At 55.9% G+C, this 17,878-nt stretch overlaps 1 protein-coding gene across 2 annotated transcripts in view; it reads right to left on the bottom strand.

Moving 5' to 3' along the window:
- The window catches only part of HIP1R (huntingtin interacting protein 1 related), a 28,709-nt gene extending 11,942 nt beyond the window's left edge, over positions 1-16,767 (bottom strand). The window contains exons 1-5 of one of the 2 annotated variants that reach the window (XM_025401474.1): positions 16,221-16,767; positions 2,092-2,155; positions 1,583-1,725; positions 1,339-1,395; positions 220-300 (exon numbers count right to left, since the gene is read on the bottom strand). In XM_025401474.1, the coding sequence (XP_025257259.1) occupies positions 220-300; positions 1,339-1,395; positions 1,583-1,725; positions 2,092-2,155; positions 16,221-16,277 (402 nt within the window). In that variant the 5' untranslated portion in view covers positions 16,278-16,767. Of the gene's footprint in view, positions 1-219; positions 301-1,338; positions 1,396-1,582; positions 1,726-2,091; positions 2,156-15,593; positions 15,810-16,220 lie in introns of those variants that run through there. The other variant, XM_025401473.1, reaches the window with a different exon arrangement.
- Between the last annotated feature and the right edge of the window lie 1,111 nt (positions 16,768-17,878).

Here is a 17,878-nt window from a genome sequence, read left to right as displayed (position 1 = left end):
GAAGCCCGTGCACACGTCCATGGAAATGCCTGAGGTGTTCTAGGAGCTTCGTGACGCCCTGGCTTCCCTGTCTCCCCTTTAGTCACAGTCGGGACAAGAAGGTGAATGGAGACTCATGGAGAGGACACATCCCATCTTCGATGTCCCAACATGTGCCATAACGTCACAGTGGGAAAAGCCCACGAGTCCCTCAGCCCCATGACTCCCCGGGGAAACCACCTTGAGGTGGAAGGAGATCTTGGTCAGCAGCAGCTTGGTGTAGACATTCACCAGCTGTCCGTACCGGTCATGCAAATGTCCCTGTGGGAAGACAGACAGGGTGAGGGGCCACAGCTCATGAACACGTCCAAGAGTCCTAAAGGACCTGGGCATGAGAGTCACCCGCCACCGGGCACTTCTTCATTCAACAAACGTCTTCTCCTGGCCTCAACCAACCTCCCTCTGTCTCTAGCTTTTTCCCTTAATCTTCCTCCTTGTCATTCCTGCCAAAGAAACCCTTGTGAGAAGAGAGCCCTTTGTCCAGGGCAGCAGGCCAATTCGGAGTGGGGACGCTTTATTAAAGTGCTGGTGCTGGCAGGGAGGCACATCCCGACGGGCGCCTGGACACATCCTCCCTGCTCCCTCCTCCAGCCCCATGGCCCCTGCGGCCAGGCCAGCTGGGCCTGCATCTGCAGATGGCACCATGGGCAATGTTTTCCTCGCTTCAAGGGACGTGAGTCAGTGCAGTGCTTCTGGGTTGGATAATGCCCCGGTCAGGCCTCCCTGTGGGTCCCCGTTCCAGGGCCTGCCCTGCTCCTATGTCCCTGCCCAGGCAGACGAGCACCCCACAGTGCTCCAGAGAAAATCAGAGAGAATCAGGCCAAGGCCCTCTGCCCACCAGGGACATCTCTAAATCCTGAGGTCTTGCAGCACATCCAGATTGCAGGCTCCCAGGGCTCTCACGCCTTGCTGTGTCTCAGAGTCATCCAGCAAATGTGCTCAAAATGCAGACCCCCAGTCCTGATTCTTTAGCAGCAGGTCTAGGGGAGCCCAGAAACCTGCGCCCTGCCACGGGCTCTCTAACCACCACTGAGGTGTCCGGGCAATGGTGTTGCCACATTTCCCAACTCGTGAGGACTAAAGGGCCCCGGGTGACTTCGGAGCTGGAGGGCTGACTGGGGGGCCCACTTATGCATGTGGAGCGCCCTGGGGCAGGCCTTCAAAGGCAGGCAGCATCTCCCTGTGCTGCCCGTCCCAGCCACCCGCAGGGAACTGCCCACAGGGAGCCACCCTTCGCTCAGCCCCACACGCTAAGGAAAGCCCTGAGTGCCAGGCAGGACCTAGACTGGCTGGACCTACCCACAGGTCTCCGATCTCCCGGATGTTGCTGCGGTACCGCTGGCAGTCATGCAGCACCTGAAGCGCAGGGAACACAGGAGAGGGGGAGCGTCCAGGACCCTGTGGTAGGGCCCTGAGACACGCGCTCCCCACCCGAGGCGGGAGGAACAGCCCAGAGCTACGGGGACAGGAATAGGGCTGGAGCCCGCATGTCAGCGGGATAGTGTCCCACCTCCAGGGAGCAGAGGGAGCAGCTGCTACTCACATTGGGGTGCCCGTCTCGAAGGACCTTGTGGAGAACATGGCAGAACTTCCAGCTGAGAATGGAGCTGCTGGGTAGCGGCAGCCCGATGGCATAGGACCAAAAGGTGAAAGCCCCCTTCTCGTGGTGTGTGCCCAGGATAATGCCTGCAATGTCAAGGCCAAGTGTGGAAGCAGAGACTGGAGCGTGGGGGCTCGACAAACCCGGTTGAAGAGAGGCCAGGGCCGCCGGAAGAGGGCCGGCCCCCAATCACATGCCCATCAACCCTGGGTCACCAGAGCTCCAGTGTCCAGTCAAGGGGACAGGAGGTAGGGCAAGACAAGGAAACCTTCATTGGGCCCAATGGGGGGCGTTTCTGTGATGAGACCGAGATGGGAAGGAGCCAAGCTGCACGGGAGCCTCCTCCCCGGGCTCAGTGAGGGACCTTGTGACCCCCGGCACAGCTGACTGCAGCACTATGCTGCTCCCACACCCACACCCGACTCCTGAGCCCAGGAGCCGGCCAAGGATACGCCGGGCGTGCTTCTCCTTCACGGGGGCCTCCTGGGTGTTGATGGCTTTGCTGATGCTGATGGCCTGTGAGGGACAAAGGAGCAGTGTTTAGAGCCCCAGGCACCCACCCCAGGAGACACCACCCCAAGTGGGAGAAGCACAATACCGAACAGGATTCTGCCTGGGTTCAGGCCAGTGGAGCGATGGGGGAGATAGGAATCCCCTCAACCTAAGCCGCCGAAGGACTTCCCTGTGCCTGATTGGTGCAGCTGGAACTACAGTGAACACCAAGAGCTCCAGGAGCCAGGGGACAATGACCAAAGCTGGGCTGTGGCTCCGGGAGGCCATCCTGCCCAAAACCTGCACGACCTGACTCTCCTGGCAGATGCCCTGAGCCCAGGTCATGGCCCAGTGTGGTGTCCTCTAGCCCCATCTCCCCTTGCGGAAAAGCAGCTGAGACTGGAGCTCCCGGCTGGGGCCCACCTGGCCTTTGCGGCGCCCCATGAAGGGTGCACATCACATTGTCCCCACTCTCTCAGGAGGCATTCTCAGGAAACTCAGGCTAAGCCCAGGGCCTGTGGCCCACTGCCCCATAGGCTGCCTCTCTCCTGGGTGGGGCCTCGCCCTGTCAAACTTTGTCAAGCTCCTGCTGCCACCTGTAGCCCAGCCAGGGGCAAAGGAAGGCAGGAGTGGGGTCTGCAGCCGTCACCCGGAGCTGTGCAAGTGGCACCCTCACACTTGACCAAGGCCAGAATGTCAACATCCCTCCCGCTCCACCTACGGCAGTGTCTCATCCCCTTTTCTGAGGCTTCCTGGACGTGACTGTGCTCTCGAGGAAGGCTCATGGCGGTACCGTCACTACCACCCGTCCCTGGCTCTGTGGGGCATGGGGTGTTTCTCATGCGGGAACAGGTCTGCTAAGCCTCTGTCCCCGCCCCCCCACCACCATTTGTAGACTGAGAAGAGCTGCCCAGGCCACGGGCAGGAGGGACAGGCAGACACCGAGATGGGATACGCAGCTCCAGGCCAGTCATTCTCCCCAGCCCCCAGCCTCAGCCAGGGCAGCTGGGCCCGAGCCACAGGCTGGCCTGAGCCAGGCAGGCCTTGCAGGGCAGGGAGCCAGCTTGCAGGACCACGCAGCACTCCTGCGCCTTCTCCGGGATGCCGCCGAGCTCTCCCACCCAGCACTGAAGCAGTGGACATCCAATTAGGGTCTAACATGGAATTTCCTCTGTGAGAAAAGCCAGCCCAGGAAGCTGAGGGGCCCTTCCTGGTGGGACCTCAGATGGGTGCCAGCAGACTGTGGGGCTGGGCCAGGCAGCCTCTGGGCCACCCCCGGCCCCTAGCGCAATGCTGGCCCCTTTCACACACAGGGCCCATTGTACTGGACCCCTCCCAGGCAGGTGTTCTGGGGCTGCCCTGAAATCTGCTCCCCGTAGTCGGGGAGGAGCTGCGGTCCCATCTCAAAGAACCAGGACCTGAGGAAACACACAGAGGCTCTGGTGGGCCTGACCCTGAGGGCTGCCCAGCCACTGGCCCCCAGGCCTCAACTCCTTCCTTGAACAAACTCGTATCCACCAACTGTGAGAACCCATGGCCGTGAGTGGCACGCCCCCACCGAAGCGGAACACTGCCCATGACAGCAGCCGTGACGATGATAAGGATCCTGAGTGCCCAGCCCCAGTCAGGCGTGGGCAACTCGCCTCCCAGCAACAGCCCAGGGAAGTGGTGACGATCCCATTTTCCTGGTGAGGAAACTGAGGCACAGAAGGCTTATATACTTTTGTCTGTACAGCTAATAAGGAAAAAGGCAGGGTTCAAAGCCAGGTCTGTCTGACTCCACGACCTGTGTCCTTAGTGACTCTGAACAGTCCCCAGGCAGCTCCTTCCGTGGGGAGGGCCTCCCGGGACAGGAGGCAGGGGCTGTGACTTTCCCCAGCTCATCCCCAAGTAGCCAGGCAAGCAGCTGTCCTGTCACAAGCCAGGCGTGTCCGTCTCTGGACTGTGTAACCCCATCCCCAGCTGCCGACACCTGAGCTGCCACCTGGTTCGGAAGATTCCTGGCAAGAAGGGTGAAGCCGAAGTGACTGGTGCAGACCTGGCTGGAGAGGCTGTGGGCACAGAGATGTGGGCGTTTCTCCTGATACTGAGGAAACCCCAGGACGGGGCTGAGCTAGGGACCCCAGAAGCAGATAACACATTCTGGGGGAATGGGCCGCCCTCTCCTCTTTGCGAGTAAAGTCATGGTGAGGCCAAGGTGCAGCCACCCCTGTGCCCCCAGGCCCTAGGCTCCAGATGCCCACGCAGCAGAGCTCCAGCTCCCCGCACCCGGCACCCTCACACCCTCCTGCAGCCGCCCTGTTGAAATCTGCACCTCCTGGATGGATGGTCTCTGAGGACCGGGCGCCCTCGGATAGTGGACTGTTCCCTTATTTATCACCTTTTCCCCTCACCCAGCAGTCAGCAACATGAGGGGAAGCAGATCGGCCTATAGGTGCTGCTGAACCCCCAGCTCCTCAACGGTACCTGGCACACGAATGACTTTCATGGCAGGAGGGAGACCCCAGGAATGCAGTGTGATGGGGCACGTCTTGGGCACATGGCATGGCCTGTTGTGCGCCTGGGCCTCAGTGCTGCCTGCTCCCCACGCTGGCGGCAGGGGACAGGATCCATGGCAGCAGGGCCCTCCCGGGCAGGGTGCCGGCTGGCTCTGGGAACACAGCCCCGTTGTGTCTAGGACGGGCAGATGTGTGCACCAGGCTCGGAGCGCCACACAAGGAGGCACAGTGCTTGCACAGTGGGAGTCTGTGGTTGCTCCGTGGGCCTCGCCTCTGACCAGGCAGTAGCAGCTAAGCCCTGTCCCACGAGAAGCCTGGGCAGGTCCCAGTGATGTCCCACCTACTCCCCTGTCTGCTGCTGATCGTCCCTTGCAGAAGTGGCTCCAGGAGGCTGAGGGGCTGCAGCAGCGCAGGCACTCAAAGAGGCTCACTCTGTGGTGAAATCCACACAGGGTGTCCTTGACACAGCTCTGCTCTGAGGCTTACAGTCCCGAGGCAGATCCAACTGCCAGCAATACCTGGTTCTGGGTGCTGAAGTTCTCAACATGCTATCCTCATGGCTGCTGAGTGGGGTGAACATAGTTCTCCCCATTTTGAAGGTGGGGAAACTGCAGCGTGTCATGGGAGGTAGAGGGCTGCCCAGGCTCATCCCTGGGTTCTCTCCAGCCTGCATTTGTGCCCCGTGTGGCCCCTCAGGCCAGAACAACCCCAGAAGCTCTGACACAAGCCAGAGGCTGCCACAGAGACACCCCCTCTTCGGGGCAGCGCAGCCTTTGAGGAGTGGAAGGGATTGATTATGGACCTCAGCTCAGGGTGGAAAAACCCAGTGCTAGAGAAAGGAAGATCATAAGGGTACACGTGACCGCCCCGGGGTCTGTCCGCTACTCAGCACCCAAAGCTCCCATCCAGCTCCCAAGAAGAAGGGGCCTCACACAGAGCCTGGCAGGGCAGTTTCCAAACAGCTGTGAGCGGCCGTGGGGCCAGGGCTCTGCAGGGGATGCAGTGATAATGGGCAGCACAAGAGCATGAGGAGGGGGATGCCGTTCTTCCCACTGCTGGGCACAACAGGGAGGGGTGTCTGGCTGGCTCAGGGGAGGTCTCTGGAGGAAGCAGGACAGAAGCGATAATGGAGGGGGACCAGGCACAGTGGTGCACGTCTATAATCCCAGCGCTTTGGGAGGCTGAGGTGGGAGAATCACTTGAGCCCAGGAGTTCAAGGCCAGCCTAGCAAGACCCCATCTCTACCAAAAATAATTTAAAACTTAGCCGGGTGTAGTGGTGCACAGCTGTAGTCCTCTGCTACTCAGAAGGCTGAGAACTGCTCGGGTCCAGGAGTGCCTGGCTGCAGTGAGCTATGATAGCACCACTGCACTCCAGCCTGGGTGACAGAGTGAGACCCTGTCTCTAAAAGTAAAAATAATAGGCCAGGGCCGGGCGCGGTGGCTCAAGCCTGTAATCCCAGCACTTTGGGAGGCCGAGACAGGCGGATCACGAGGTCAGGAGATCGAGACCATCCTGGCTAACACGGTGAAACCCCGTCTCTACTAAAAAATACAAAAAACTAGCCGGGCGAGGTGGCGGGCGCCTGTAGTCCCAACTACTTGGGAGGCTGAGGCAGGAGAATGGCATAAACCCGGGAGGCGGAGCTTGCAGTGAGCTGAGATCCGGCCACTGTACTCCAGCCTGGGCGACAGAGTGAGACTCCGTCTCAAAAAAAAAAAATAATAATAATAGGCCAGGTGTAGTGGCTCATGCCTGTAATCTCAGCACTTTGGGAGACAGAGGCAGACAGATCACTTGAGGCCAGGAGTTTGAGACCAGCCTGGCCTACATGGCGAAACCCCTGTCTACTAAAAATACAAAAATTAGCTGGGCGTGGTGGTGCGTGCCTGTAATCCCAGCTACTCAGGAAGCTGAGGCAGAGAATCACTTGAACCTGGGAGGCTGCAGTGAGCCAAGATCATGCCACTGCACTCCAGCCTGGGCAAAAGAGCTAAACTCCATCTCAAACAAGACAAAACAAAACAATAATAATAGAGAGTTCCACAGCAGCCACGAGACACCCTGCGGAAGGGAGCTGGAGGGTCCGCAGAGACGGCAGAGAGGGGCAGAGTGAGGTCAGCTCCTGCCCGGCTCCACAGACCCTGCAGCTTTTTGGGTCTCGAAAAATCCTTGGAGTCCACACCCACGCCCCAGGGGCCACCTGCTCACAACTCTCCAAGTATGCTCTTATCCTGCCCAGTGCCGGCAGCAGGAAGGGCCTGACCTTTAAGGGCAGAGAGTGGGAGCAAAGCTCAGGGGTACCCAGGGGCCCAGGGGGCAGGTGAGGCTCTGCAGATACACTCAGGATTGCTGGCATCGCCAAGCGTGTGAGAACATACTCTGTGCCATAAGGACAGCAGACAGGTCTCAATAACCTATTAATAAAATCAATTTTATTGAGCTCAGCCTTGTACTGGGCCCTGAGCAGACAGCATTGTTCCAATGTTACTTCATTAATGCTCATAAGGAACCTCGGAGCAGGCAGGTGAGGGAGGACATTGAGGCTGCAGGTTAACCACCTGTCCAAGGTCATAAATAACAAAAAAATGTGGGCCAGGCTCAGTGGCTCATGCCTATAATCCCAGGACTCTGGGAGGCCAAGACAGGCAGATCACAAGGTCAAGAGATCAAGACCATCCTGGCCAATATGGTGAAACCCTGTCTCTACTAAAAATACAAAAATTAGCTGGGTATGATGGTGCACGCCTGTAGTCCCAGCTACTTGGGAGTCTAAGGCAGGAGAATTGCTGAACTTGGGAGGCGGAGGTTGCAGTGAGCCAAGATCTCCAGCCTGGTGACAGAGCGAGATGCCATCTCAAAAAAAATAATAAAGTGGCTGAGCACATGCTCCATACTTGGTGCTGTTCTAAGCACCTTACGTGTTGACTCAGTCCTCGTGCAACCCTCCAGTGTTAAAGCTGCAGCAGCCGGGCCGAGCAGCTGCCCAAGGGCCCCCAGCTACTAAGAGCTGGGCAGGACCCATGGCAGGCTGCCGTTGAAGATGAACCCCCTCAGGTCCCCCCCAGGAGGCCCTGGGCTGCACGGCCTTCACAGTTCTGGGTGCGGGGGTAGGGCTGGGTGCGGGAGAAGTGTATCAAGGTAGACATCCTTATTGTCCCACCACAGGAACCCTGTGTTCCCCAAGGGCCTGCTAACATGCCTCCAAATTGGGAGTGGGCTCTGGATCAGGATTTGTTCCAATCCCGATAACAAAGGCCTTGGGGCTGGTAGAGCCAAGGGGACTCCCCACTTCCCCCATCCCTTGGGGCGAGGGCATCTGCCTCTGGGCTGTGGCCTTTGGATCAGTCCAGTGGCCAGGGGGAGCCCAAGCCCTCAGGATACAACTGCCCTGCTTCCAGGGACAATCAGGCCAGACGGGGCGCTGACTTGTGAACAGCCCAGAGCTGCACTGGTCCCTGGACTGAGACTCACGGGGCACACCCTGGCCAGCATCTCAGTGAGTGCTGTTTCAGAAGAGGGGAAATTGGGGTGAGGCAGGTGACACTCCCGAGAGGCTCCTGGCCCAGGCTTGACGTGGGCTCCAGATGGAAACAGACCGCAGGAACGGGCACTGGCAGCAAAGCCAGGCGACCGTGCGGGGAGGCTCCAGGCAGCGGCCGCCCCACACGCCAACCCCGCAGCACCCTGTGGCCCAGGAGGCTCCGGAGTCGTCTGTCCACCAATTATACTCTGTCCCCACCTCCAAGCCCGAACACAGGAACATCTTCCTTCCTGCTGCATCTCTAGGCCCAAACCAACATCTGGCTGTCAGCAGATCCCCACTGGGCAAATGGAAGAGTGAACACTCGAAGGAACAAGAGCTCTTTCAAAGACAAGTCCTGGAAGACTTCAGGGCACTGAGTCTCTCCTTCTCCAGCTAATAATGTATCCACTAGAGCTGCGTAGTAAAAGTAACTATAAAACCATTTCTATTTTTAAAATCAACCCTGAAATGAATCAGACCTAAGCATCCTTGTGCTGTTATCATGGCGCCTAACAGTAGCACTCGGCAGGAACAAGAACGCTCTTCAAAGAGCTGGGGCACACGGACGCTGGCAGAGTGGTGGGTTATTTTGCTTCAGCATTTCCAAAGAGTTGAAGGACAGAGAGATCTCATTCAAATGCATTTGCCCCCTCAAAGGCCATTGACGAGAGCAAACACAGGGTTTCTGTCACTGAGGCCGGGATACGGCCACATGCAAAGCAGCGAGGTGGACAGCTGGGTCAGCTCCAGCAGAGAGGAAGTCAGGGGCAACTGCTCTGCTCCATTTAACCTGTATCTCCCTTCACTTGCACTCAGGCCTGCTTGGTCCTGGCCGCTCTGTCATTTCAGCGTTTAGGAAAGCTTCGAAGGGGAGCATGAGAGCCCAGGTTCCCCAGGACGCTGGTTACAATGTTGCCGCCTGACCCACTGCCACCTCTGCCCCAGGCTTTGTGGGTGACACCCAGTAGTAGGAGGACTGTTCCTGCATCACCCCTCTGCCAGACTGGCTCTGGAAGTGACAGGCAGCCAGCTTGTGCAGTTTCGTTCCCTGGGCCCTGGTGACATCACTCCACAAACCTGTCTGTCCCAAAAGCCAGGGGGCTGAGTCACCTCCAGGCAGATGAACCCACTGCAGTTTGAGGATCATGTTTATTTTAGCCAGAGAAAAAACAATCTCGCCCCAACTAAACTTTTCTCCAGGGCTCAGTCATTCCCTAGAATGGATGGCCATGAGCCTTTCAGACCCCACCAAGAGGACAGCATCAAAGAAGGGAGACCACCGACCCCTGGGCATCCACTCATCCAGCCACTTATGACGCGACCCTGCCTGAGGACCCCAGGGTAGGTGGCCAGTGCAGGTCTGAGCAGTTGCTCAGGGAGCTCGGCAAGGAGGTGACACACTCCCACTTCTCAGGCAAGCCTGGTCTACACATGCGCCCAGCCCATGTCTGTCTGCTTCCTCCCACTCTGCTGGGCCAGCCGCAGCGTGTCCGGGCAGATGTGGAAGCAGCGCAAATAATGTCATGAGGACTGGGCAGCACAGTGAGGTTTGGGCAGGAGGACGGCAGCGGGTGGCTGCACAGAGGAGGTGATATTCAAGTCAGCATCGCAGATTACCAAGTTGGGTGGGGAGCGGGGCAGGTAAGGGCATCACCAACAGAGCAGCCAAGGCGTCTCAGGTTAGCCGACTGGGCATCCCTGTCCCTTGGCCAAGCAGGCCTGGACTCCACTCAGAGGCTTTCCACTTTAAGCTGCTGGGATCCAGTGGCCAGCTGGGTGTCATTCACGAATGACCGGTGCAGCGCTGGCTGGAAGGCTGGCGTCTGGGTCAGGTCAGAGAAGGGGCCTCGGCTGCCCCTGTCCCTATTCAGAAGGGCCAGCAGTTCTGCCAGGCAAGGCTCCTGCTGGCCTTGCCCGCACCTCCTGAGGCCGTCATTCCCCCAGAATATCCTCCCAAGCCTGGAGAGCCTTCATAATGTGGTACCCCTGGGCTCACTCTTAAAGGGAAGGGCTGTCCCCACTTGCCTGAGTCCCCAACCTCTGTGCACATCTGCTTTTCTCCCAGCTGCACCAGCACACGAGGCCTCCGCTTACAGCTAATCTAAGGCCGCCGGGCAGAGTCCAACAGGGAGCTTGCTTCTCTCTTTCAGCCCAGCCTGCTCTTCCAAACACAACATAACAGCCCACACTTACACGGCCTTCACTACACACCAGGCACTGTGAACACTTGTACATCTCCACAACCACTCTAGGAGGTGTGTAGTGTTATGGCCCCCATTTTGTAGATGAGGAAACTGAGGCAGAGCGGTGAAGGGACAGAGCCAGGGGCTGAACCTGGAGCTTGCTCTTGACTGCCCTGCCATTCCACACATGGCCACAGTTCACATCTCTCCACCTCTTAGAGAGGACAAAGATGACTTGGACCTTCCTGGGGCATACCCCAAAGCTACAGGAACTGGCCAAATGGTAAAGAGAGCAAGTGGCACTCAGGAATGTGTCATGGGCATCAAAGCACATCAGAGACAGGGAGGGGGAGGCCAGGGATGGGCAGCCCCTTCCCACCCCAAGCTGGACCAAGAACAGCTTCTGGAATACCTCTGCCAGGGAGGCAATGTGCAGCCCAGGGGTCGGGAAGTCAGTGGCCTGCCAGGCATCATCACGAGGGCATTGCCATGTGGGCTGATGGGGTGGAACCCAGCAGAGGATGTCACAGGGCGAGACAACTGTGCATGCCCAAGAAGAACCAGCTCAACGTCCGTGCCATGCTGCGGGCAAATCACTCCTAGACACCTAGACGTTGCCCTTTTCTAAAAGCCGCCGGGTGATTCTAACACTTGCATTGTCCGGCACAGTAGCCACTGGCTGGTGGGGGCTGTAAGTATTGGAAAGGTGGTGAGTCCAGACTGAAATCAGCTGTGAGTGTCCACTACACACCTATTTCAAAGATTTAGTAAGGCCGGGCGCGGTGGCTCAAGCCTGTAATCCCAGCACTTTGGGAGGCCGAGACGGGCGGATCACGAGGTCAGGAGATCGAGACCATCCTGGCGAACACAGTGAAACCCCGTCTCTACTAAGAAATACAAAAAATAGCCGGGCGAGATGGCGGGCGCCTGTGGTCCCAGCTACTCGGGAGGCTGAGGCCGGAGAATGGCGTGAACCCGGGAGGCGGAGCCTGCAGTGAGCTGAGATCCGGCCACTGCACTCCAGCCTGGGCGACAGAGCGAGACTCCGTCTCAAAAAAAAAAAAAAAAAAAAAAAAAAAAAAAAAAAAAAGATTTAGTAGGAGAAAAAGAATGTAAATTCTCCCATTCATAATTTTTGTGGCAATTACATGTTGAAAGGGCTGTATTTTGGATATAATGGGTTAAATAAAATATGCAATTACAGTTAATTTCACCTGTTTCTGTTGACTTTTCTAGTAGTTACTAGACAATCTAAAAGTACACACGTGGCTGGCCTCTGGTTCCTACCGGGCAGTACTGCTCTACCATGTGCCTGGCTAAGAAGCCCTCAGTTGTTAATAAATGTTAATCTTGACAGGATTTTGGTTTCACAGGGGATGCTAAGCATGTATGTCACTAACCTGGAAAACTGGACCTATGAACTGTTTCCACATATTGCTCCCCTAGACAGTCCCTGCCCCACAGGAACCCCTCATACCTGGGTAGTTTTACGTCTACAGTTAATGCTCACCTGCCAGACTTGGCTCACTCAGCAGTGGCCAGAGGCCTTGCAATGTAGTAAAGGGTTTCTCTCATCCTAACCTGAGAGGAATCTTCTGGGCTTGATCCCATTCGCTGGGCCTGCAGGGGAAACTGAGGCCCGGTGAAGCAGAAAGGTTCACAGATCAGGAAAAGGCAGGACTCACCATTAGCATTTCCAGTACTCCTGAGTCCTTCTCCATGATATGCTTCAAAGATGCTTTCTTCTCTAGATTTTAAACTTTTCAGCCCGGGGAGGGAAGGGAGAAAGACGGTTGGGCCAAGTATCTGCTGAGGCCGTGCTATGCCCTAGGTGCTGTTTCATGTTTACATACTGGATGTATTAGTTCCTTATGGCTGCCATAACAAATCACACAAACTCGCAGTTCTGGAGGTCAGAAGTCTAAAACAGGTCTCACAGGACTAAAAGCAAAGTAACAGAAAGGTTGTGTTTCCTCCTGGAGGCTTTAAGGAAGAATCCATTTCCTCTCCTTTTCCAGGTTGTGGAGGACGCCCATACTCCTTGGCTAGTGGCTCCTTCCTAGAAGCAGGCAGTAGAGTCTTTCTCACATTGCCTCACTCCGACCTTCTCTCCTGCCTCCCTTGTCCACATTTACAGACCTTTGTGATTACACTGAGCCCACCTGGTAACCCAGGAGAATCGCCCCATCTCAAGGACCATCTCAGCTGCTGAGAAACTCTAATTCCAGCTGCAACGCCTTACTAACTCATTAACATAGTCACAGGTTCTAGCTACCACACGGTCTCTCTCTTACACCTTACAACAGCCCTATAAAATAGATGAAATGATCTGTATTTTTTTTTTCAGACAAGGACACAGATTTACGAGTTAAGCAACTTGCCCAGGGATACAGGCTAGAGCCTAGGTCTACCTACCTACTAGTGCCTTTATGATACCACACCCTCTTTTTAAATGGTACAGGCAGTGTTCAGGTTCCAAATACAGGCATGCTGTATTTTGTAGAATTCTGTATTCAGAAAACAACAGCAACAAGACAATAAAAGTTTGCACCTCCATTTTGAAAAGGGTTTTTTTTTTTTTCCCCACCAAAGGGACTAAAGTCATAAGGAAGAAAAGCATACACTGGTTTTCTGGACACTCCCCTGGGATTATATACACACACCATGCAACAATCACAGGCACCAGCTCCCAGCAGGCACGTGATCGTCTCCCTTCCCACTCCTGAGTGCTAACCCCAGAGATATTTGCAAACAGGGTGTGTCCTGTTAAAAAACCTCACAGGAAAGCAATTATCTTCCTCCTGACCCAGGAGCCCAGGGGAGGAAAGCGAGGCTGGCAGGCTAGTGAAGATTTAAATTCTATGCCAGGCTAGTGCTCCTGCACAGCACACAGTGCTGTGGTCAATGCAAGACAAGCAGCGTATTACAAAGGAAGCCAGGTCCCTGCAATGCATGTGCTATTTTCTGTCCTGAAAGAGACATGGAAGTAGCAACCTCAGCTCTCCAGGTCCTTTTCCACCACGGGGCCTGGCTGGCAGCTCACTTGATTATTTCTGGGAACGATCTAATTAAATATTAACCACGTACAAAACCTCATTCTTACATTCCTCAATAAGTCACTGTGAAGACGAGCAAACCCAGACAATGAACTCAAACTCCATCTTTCCAGAAAATGGGGCCCTGGAATAGGTGAGTCCTGTGACATTCACCCATTACAAAGTTATTCATTGTAAGTGGCCCTCTTAGTCTCTGAGAAAAACCCGGAGCAAAACAAAACAAAACAATCCACCTTCAGCAAGGCACCTGTAATCCCAACACTTTGGGAGGCCGAGGTGAGGCGGGTGCATCGCCTGAGGTCAGGAGCTCGAGACCAGCCTGGCCAACATGGTGAAACACAGTCTTTACTAAAAACACAAAAAAATGTGGTGGCGCATGCTTGTAGTCCCAGCCACTTGGGAGGCTGAGGCAGGAGAATCGCTTGAACCTGGGAGGCGGAGGTTGCAGTGAGCTGAGATCCTGCCACTGCACTCCAGCATGGGCAACAGAGACTGTCTCCAAAAAAAAAAAAATCCACCTTCTTGTGTATCAAACCAACCACTAAAATGTGTGGTTGTATCAGAGATTATCTCTTTGACACTCAGGAAGGTTGCTCTTGATTTCTTATCATTTAAGAGTAAGATCAACGAAGTTGGTCCTTCACATCCCGTCTCCCCCATGTAGCAATCAGACCTCTTTATACCTCCTCAAGGGCACGAGAAAAAACTCAGTGAATAAACAAAGTTTCTGACAACATCCAGATCTGTCTGCCAATTAAGGTTTTCTCCCTGTGATCTACAAGTTCCTGGCACAATTAATTATGTATTGGTGACTTTAAATTAAAAGCCATACCTTTTATTTTTTTTAATGACGGGCTATCCGGGCTGAACCAGATGATGGTGATGATGATCACAAGGATAAATTGATAATTTGCAGCCAGGTGGGTTCCAGCACCTGGCATTTCTAAAGCCTTGATATCCTCAGGATTTATTATCGCTTTCTGGGTCAATCCCAAGCACAAAGGTTAGAAGGTGTCCCTGAGTTCTCTCTCATTTCAAAACGAAAGCTGTTGCAGAGTGCATGTACTAACTAGATGTGAAGGCAACCGCAGAAGTCATCGCTCTCTGCAAGGACAAGTGGGACGGAACTTGCAAATAGCCGCCACAAACGCAAATGTCACCAACCTGCTTTAGACAGAGGTGGGAGGGATCCTCTGGCTTCCTTTATCTCTAGAGTAAAATTCTTCAGCCATTTCAGTCTTGGTTGACTTATTTTGGCAAATAAACAATTTGCCCCCCCTCTACCGCCCATCCCCCAAGCCTGAGAGCACTTCAAGAGTTTGTAAAATAAAAAGCAACAGGAAACCAGAAACGCAGCAATGTCTCCATCGTGGGTCTCCGGCACAAACACAAGTACAAAACGCACACCCGCGCCCTTATTTAATTTTAAAGCCTTCCCAGGATAGGCATCATCTGGAAGAGATACAGGCGTGGGAGGCGCAGGAAGGGAGCCCCAGGAAGTTTCTGTCTGTCGGGCGCCGGTATTTAATGAGGGGGTGTGCACCTATTTATACGTGGGCAGCGCTCGGGCAAACAAGTCTGGCGACAACGAGCAGCTTTTCACCCAGCAAATAATTGGAGACTGGGCAGCTCTGGGAAGCCGCTCACGAGAGAAGAAAGCTGGGAGTTTAAGGAATTTCCTTTAAGGAAACTGCCCGTGGGGACATCGGTTTCAGGGGGTCGGAGACGGGGGCGGGAGCCGGCAAGGAGCGGTACTGAGGGCGGGGGCCCCAGTCGGGCCGCGCCGGCCCCGGGAGCACCTGGATCCTCAGCCCCCTAGACCCCCGGCGCGCTGGGCTCGCGCACACCCAACCCCGGCCCCATCTCCGTCCCCCGCCGCCTCAGCTCCAGCGCTCCCGGCCCGCGCACACCCTGACCCCGGCCCCCTCAGCCCCGGCGCCTCTGGGCCCGAGCGCCCGGCGGGAGTGGGGAGCGCGGCTTCCGGTTCACCTGCGCGCCGGTCGGCTCGGGCCGCGGAGGCCGGCGAGGGGCAGCCGCGGAGCTCTCGGAGCGCCCGGGCGGACACAGGCCCTGCCCCCATGCTGTCCCCCGCCCCTGGCCGGCGCCTCCCGGGCCCCAGCGGTTCGCGCGTGAGGGGACAGGGACGCCGCTTGCCCGCCCGCCCGCCGCCGGCTCGCCGCCCGCTCGCCGCCCGCTCGCCTGAGTCTTGTCGAACTGCTCGCGCTCGGCCTCCAGGCTGTGGCCCGGCCTGCGGCTCAGCACCCGCGCCGGCACGTTCTTGATGCTGTTCATCCTGCCGCCGCCGGCCGTTCTTGCCCGGCTCAGTCCGCGCGACTCAGCGCCTCACGGTCCAACAGCCCCAGCCTAGGCACCGCGAGGCCGCCGCGCCGCGCCAGGGCCCGCCCGCCGGGGAGGAGCCCACCTCGCCCCCCCCCCCCCCCCCCCCACCCCCCCCCCCCCCGCACCCCTCCACCCCCGCCCCCCGCGCCCGCATTCGCCCCGCCCGCCCCCAACTCCAGGGCACGCCCCTCCCCCGCACACGTCCAACCCCACCCCCAGCGATCCCCGGACACGCGCCTCCCCCAGCACACCCCCAACCCCCAACCAGCGGCGACCCCGGCACACGCTCCGCCCCCCGCACACCTCCAACCCCCATCTCACAAGGTTGGGGCACAGGCCAAACGCCCCCCCCAGCTCCTCCCCACCTCTAATCACCTCCCTAAACCCGGAGAGGAGGGGAGAGGGAGGGGAAACCCCTCCCTCCTCCTTTCACCCAGGATAGGGACCCCGGCCAATTCCCTCTCCCAACCCCTTCCCCGAACTCACTAAGTCTTGTCTGCACCAAGGCAAGATCTGGTTAATTGGAGAAAATCTGGCCTCCATGAGTCTGGTCGGTGGCAGCACAGATAGACTTTTTTTTTCCTTTTTGGTCTTAACGTATGTGTCAAAAGGCACACAGTGACACTCTCCCCTCTTTGTGCATCTCTGACATAGCTGCAGCTGTTATCCATGCGGGGTTGCAGGATGCATTTCCAGAGACGCAGCCGGCTCCGCAACCGGACACCTCGCCAGCGCCAGGGACAATGGGGGCTGAGGCCGGGCAGTATTAGGCTGGGACAGAAGGCAGGCGGATCTGAAAGCAAAGTACACCGAGGAGATGCCGCCGGGGGTGGCGTGAGGCTTTTAAAAAACATTATTATTGGCTTCCCCTTAAAATTACTGGTCACAAGATTGAAGTAAAAAAATAAATAAAAGCCCAGAGTCCTCTCTAAGCGCAGCTCAGATGGGTGTTTTGTTTCTGCTGTTTCCCTTTCCTATCGGAATGCAGATGTGGAATCGTGCATAAAGGTCCCTTGCTTTTGAAGGGAGAGAGGCACCGCCTGCCTGTAAGGAGGAAAATGACGCCCACGTAATCCTGACCCTTGTCTCCTTAGTGAGACTGTAACCTCAGGACCCTTTTGTTTCCTTTCTTTCCTTTCCTTTCCTCCCTCCCTCCCTCCCTCCCTTCCTTCCTTCCTTCCCTCCTTCCTTCCTTCCTTCCTTCTCCTTCTTTCCTTTCTTTTATTTTCTTCTTTCTTTCTTTCTCTTTTTTTTTCCTCTCTCTCTTGCTTTCTTTTTTCTTTTTCTTCTTTCTTTTTCTTTTTTTTAACCGAGCTTCACTCTTGTTGCCCAGGTTGGAGTGCAATGGCACAATCTCACCTCACTGCAACCTCCGCCTGCGGGGTTCAAGCAATTCTTCTGCCTCAGCCTCCCAAATAGCTGGGATTACAGGCATGTGCCACCATGCCCGGCTAATTTTGTATTTTTAGTAGAGACAGGGTTTCTCCATGTTGGTCAGGCTGGTCTCAAACTCCCGACCTCAGGTGATCTGCCCGCCTCGGCCTCCCAAAGTGCTGGGATTACAGGCGTGAGCCACCGCGCCCGGCCAGGGACTCTTTTCTTTAACCGATTCCTCACCTTCTAGCCCAAGAGCTAGAGCTGACCCCAAAAGATACATTTGCCAAGACTCTCCTCTCACTCCACCAAAAGGAGAAATTAATCCTGTTTTCTCTCATTCCAATCACTAAAAAGCTTCTTTATCAGAACAACAGTAGAATCACAATAGCTGATATGTATTGAATGCTTATTATTTGACAGGCACTGGGCTTTACCCTTCATATATAAAGGGTTTTTAATCCTCGGCAACTTAGTCAATAGCTGTGCTCAAATAAAGACCACAGTAAAGGGGCCTTTTGCTATACTCCAGCTGTTTCTCACACTCCTTTTTCCACACAGAACAAAAGTGGTTCTCCTGTGACCTTTCACGCACATACAGCATACCTTTTCAACCAGGCAACAGCCCCTCTAGGTCTAGCACATCTGCCACAGTGACTTCCCCTCAGCAACCGGCTTTTTAAATAATCATAGAGCCTATTACTATGCCAGGCACCAGGCTCAGCATTTGTTAAACAGTATCTCACTTATTCTTCTTTAAAGTTGTTGAT

The sequence above is a fragment of the Theropithecus gelada genome, chromosome 11, assembly GCF_003255815.1.
Source record: "Theropithecus gelada isolate Dixy chromosome 11, Tgel_1.0, whole genome shotgun sequence".
NCBI classification, from domain to species: Eukaryota; Metazoa; Chordata; class Mammalia; order Primates; family Cercopithecidae; genus Theropithecus; species Theropithecus gelada.
Note: the sequence above shows the minus strand (reverse complement) of the source record. Positions and strands in the feature narration are given on the sequence as shown.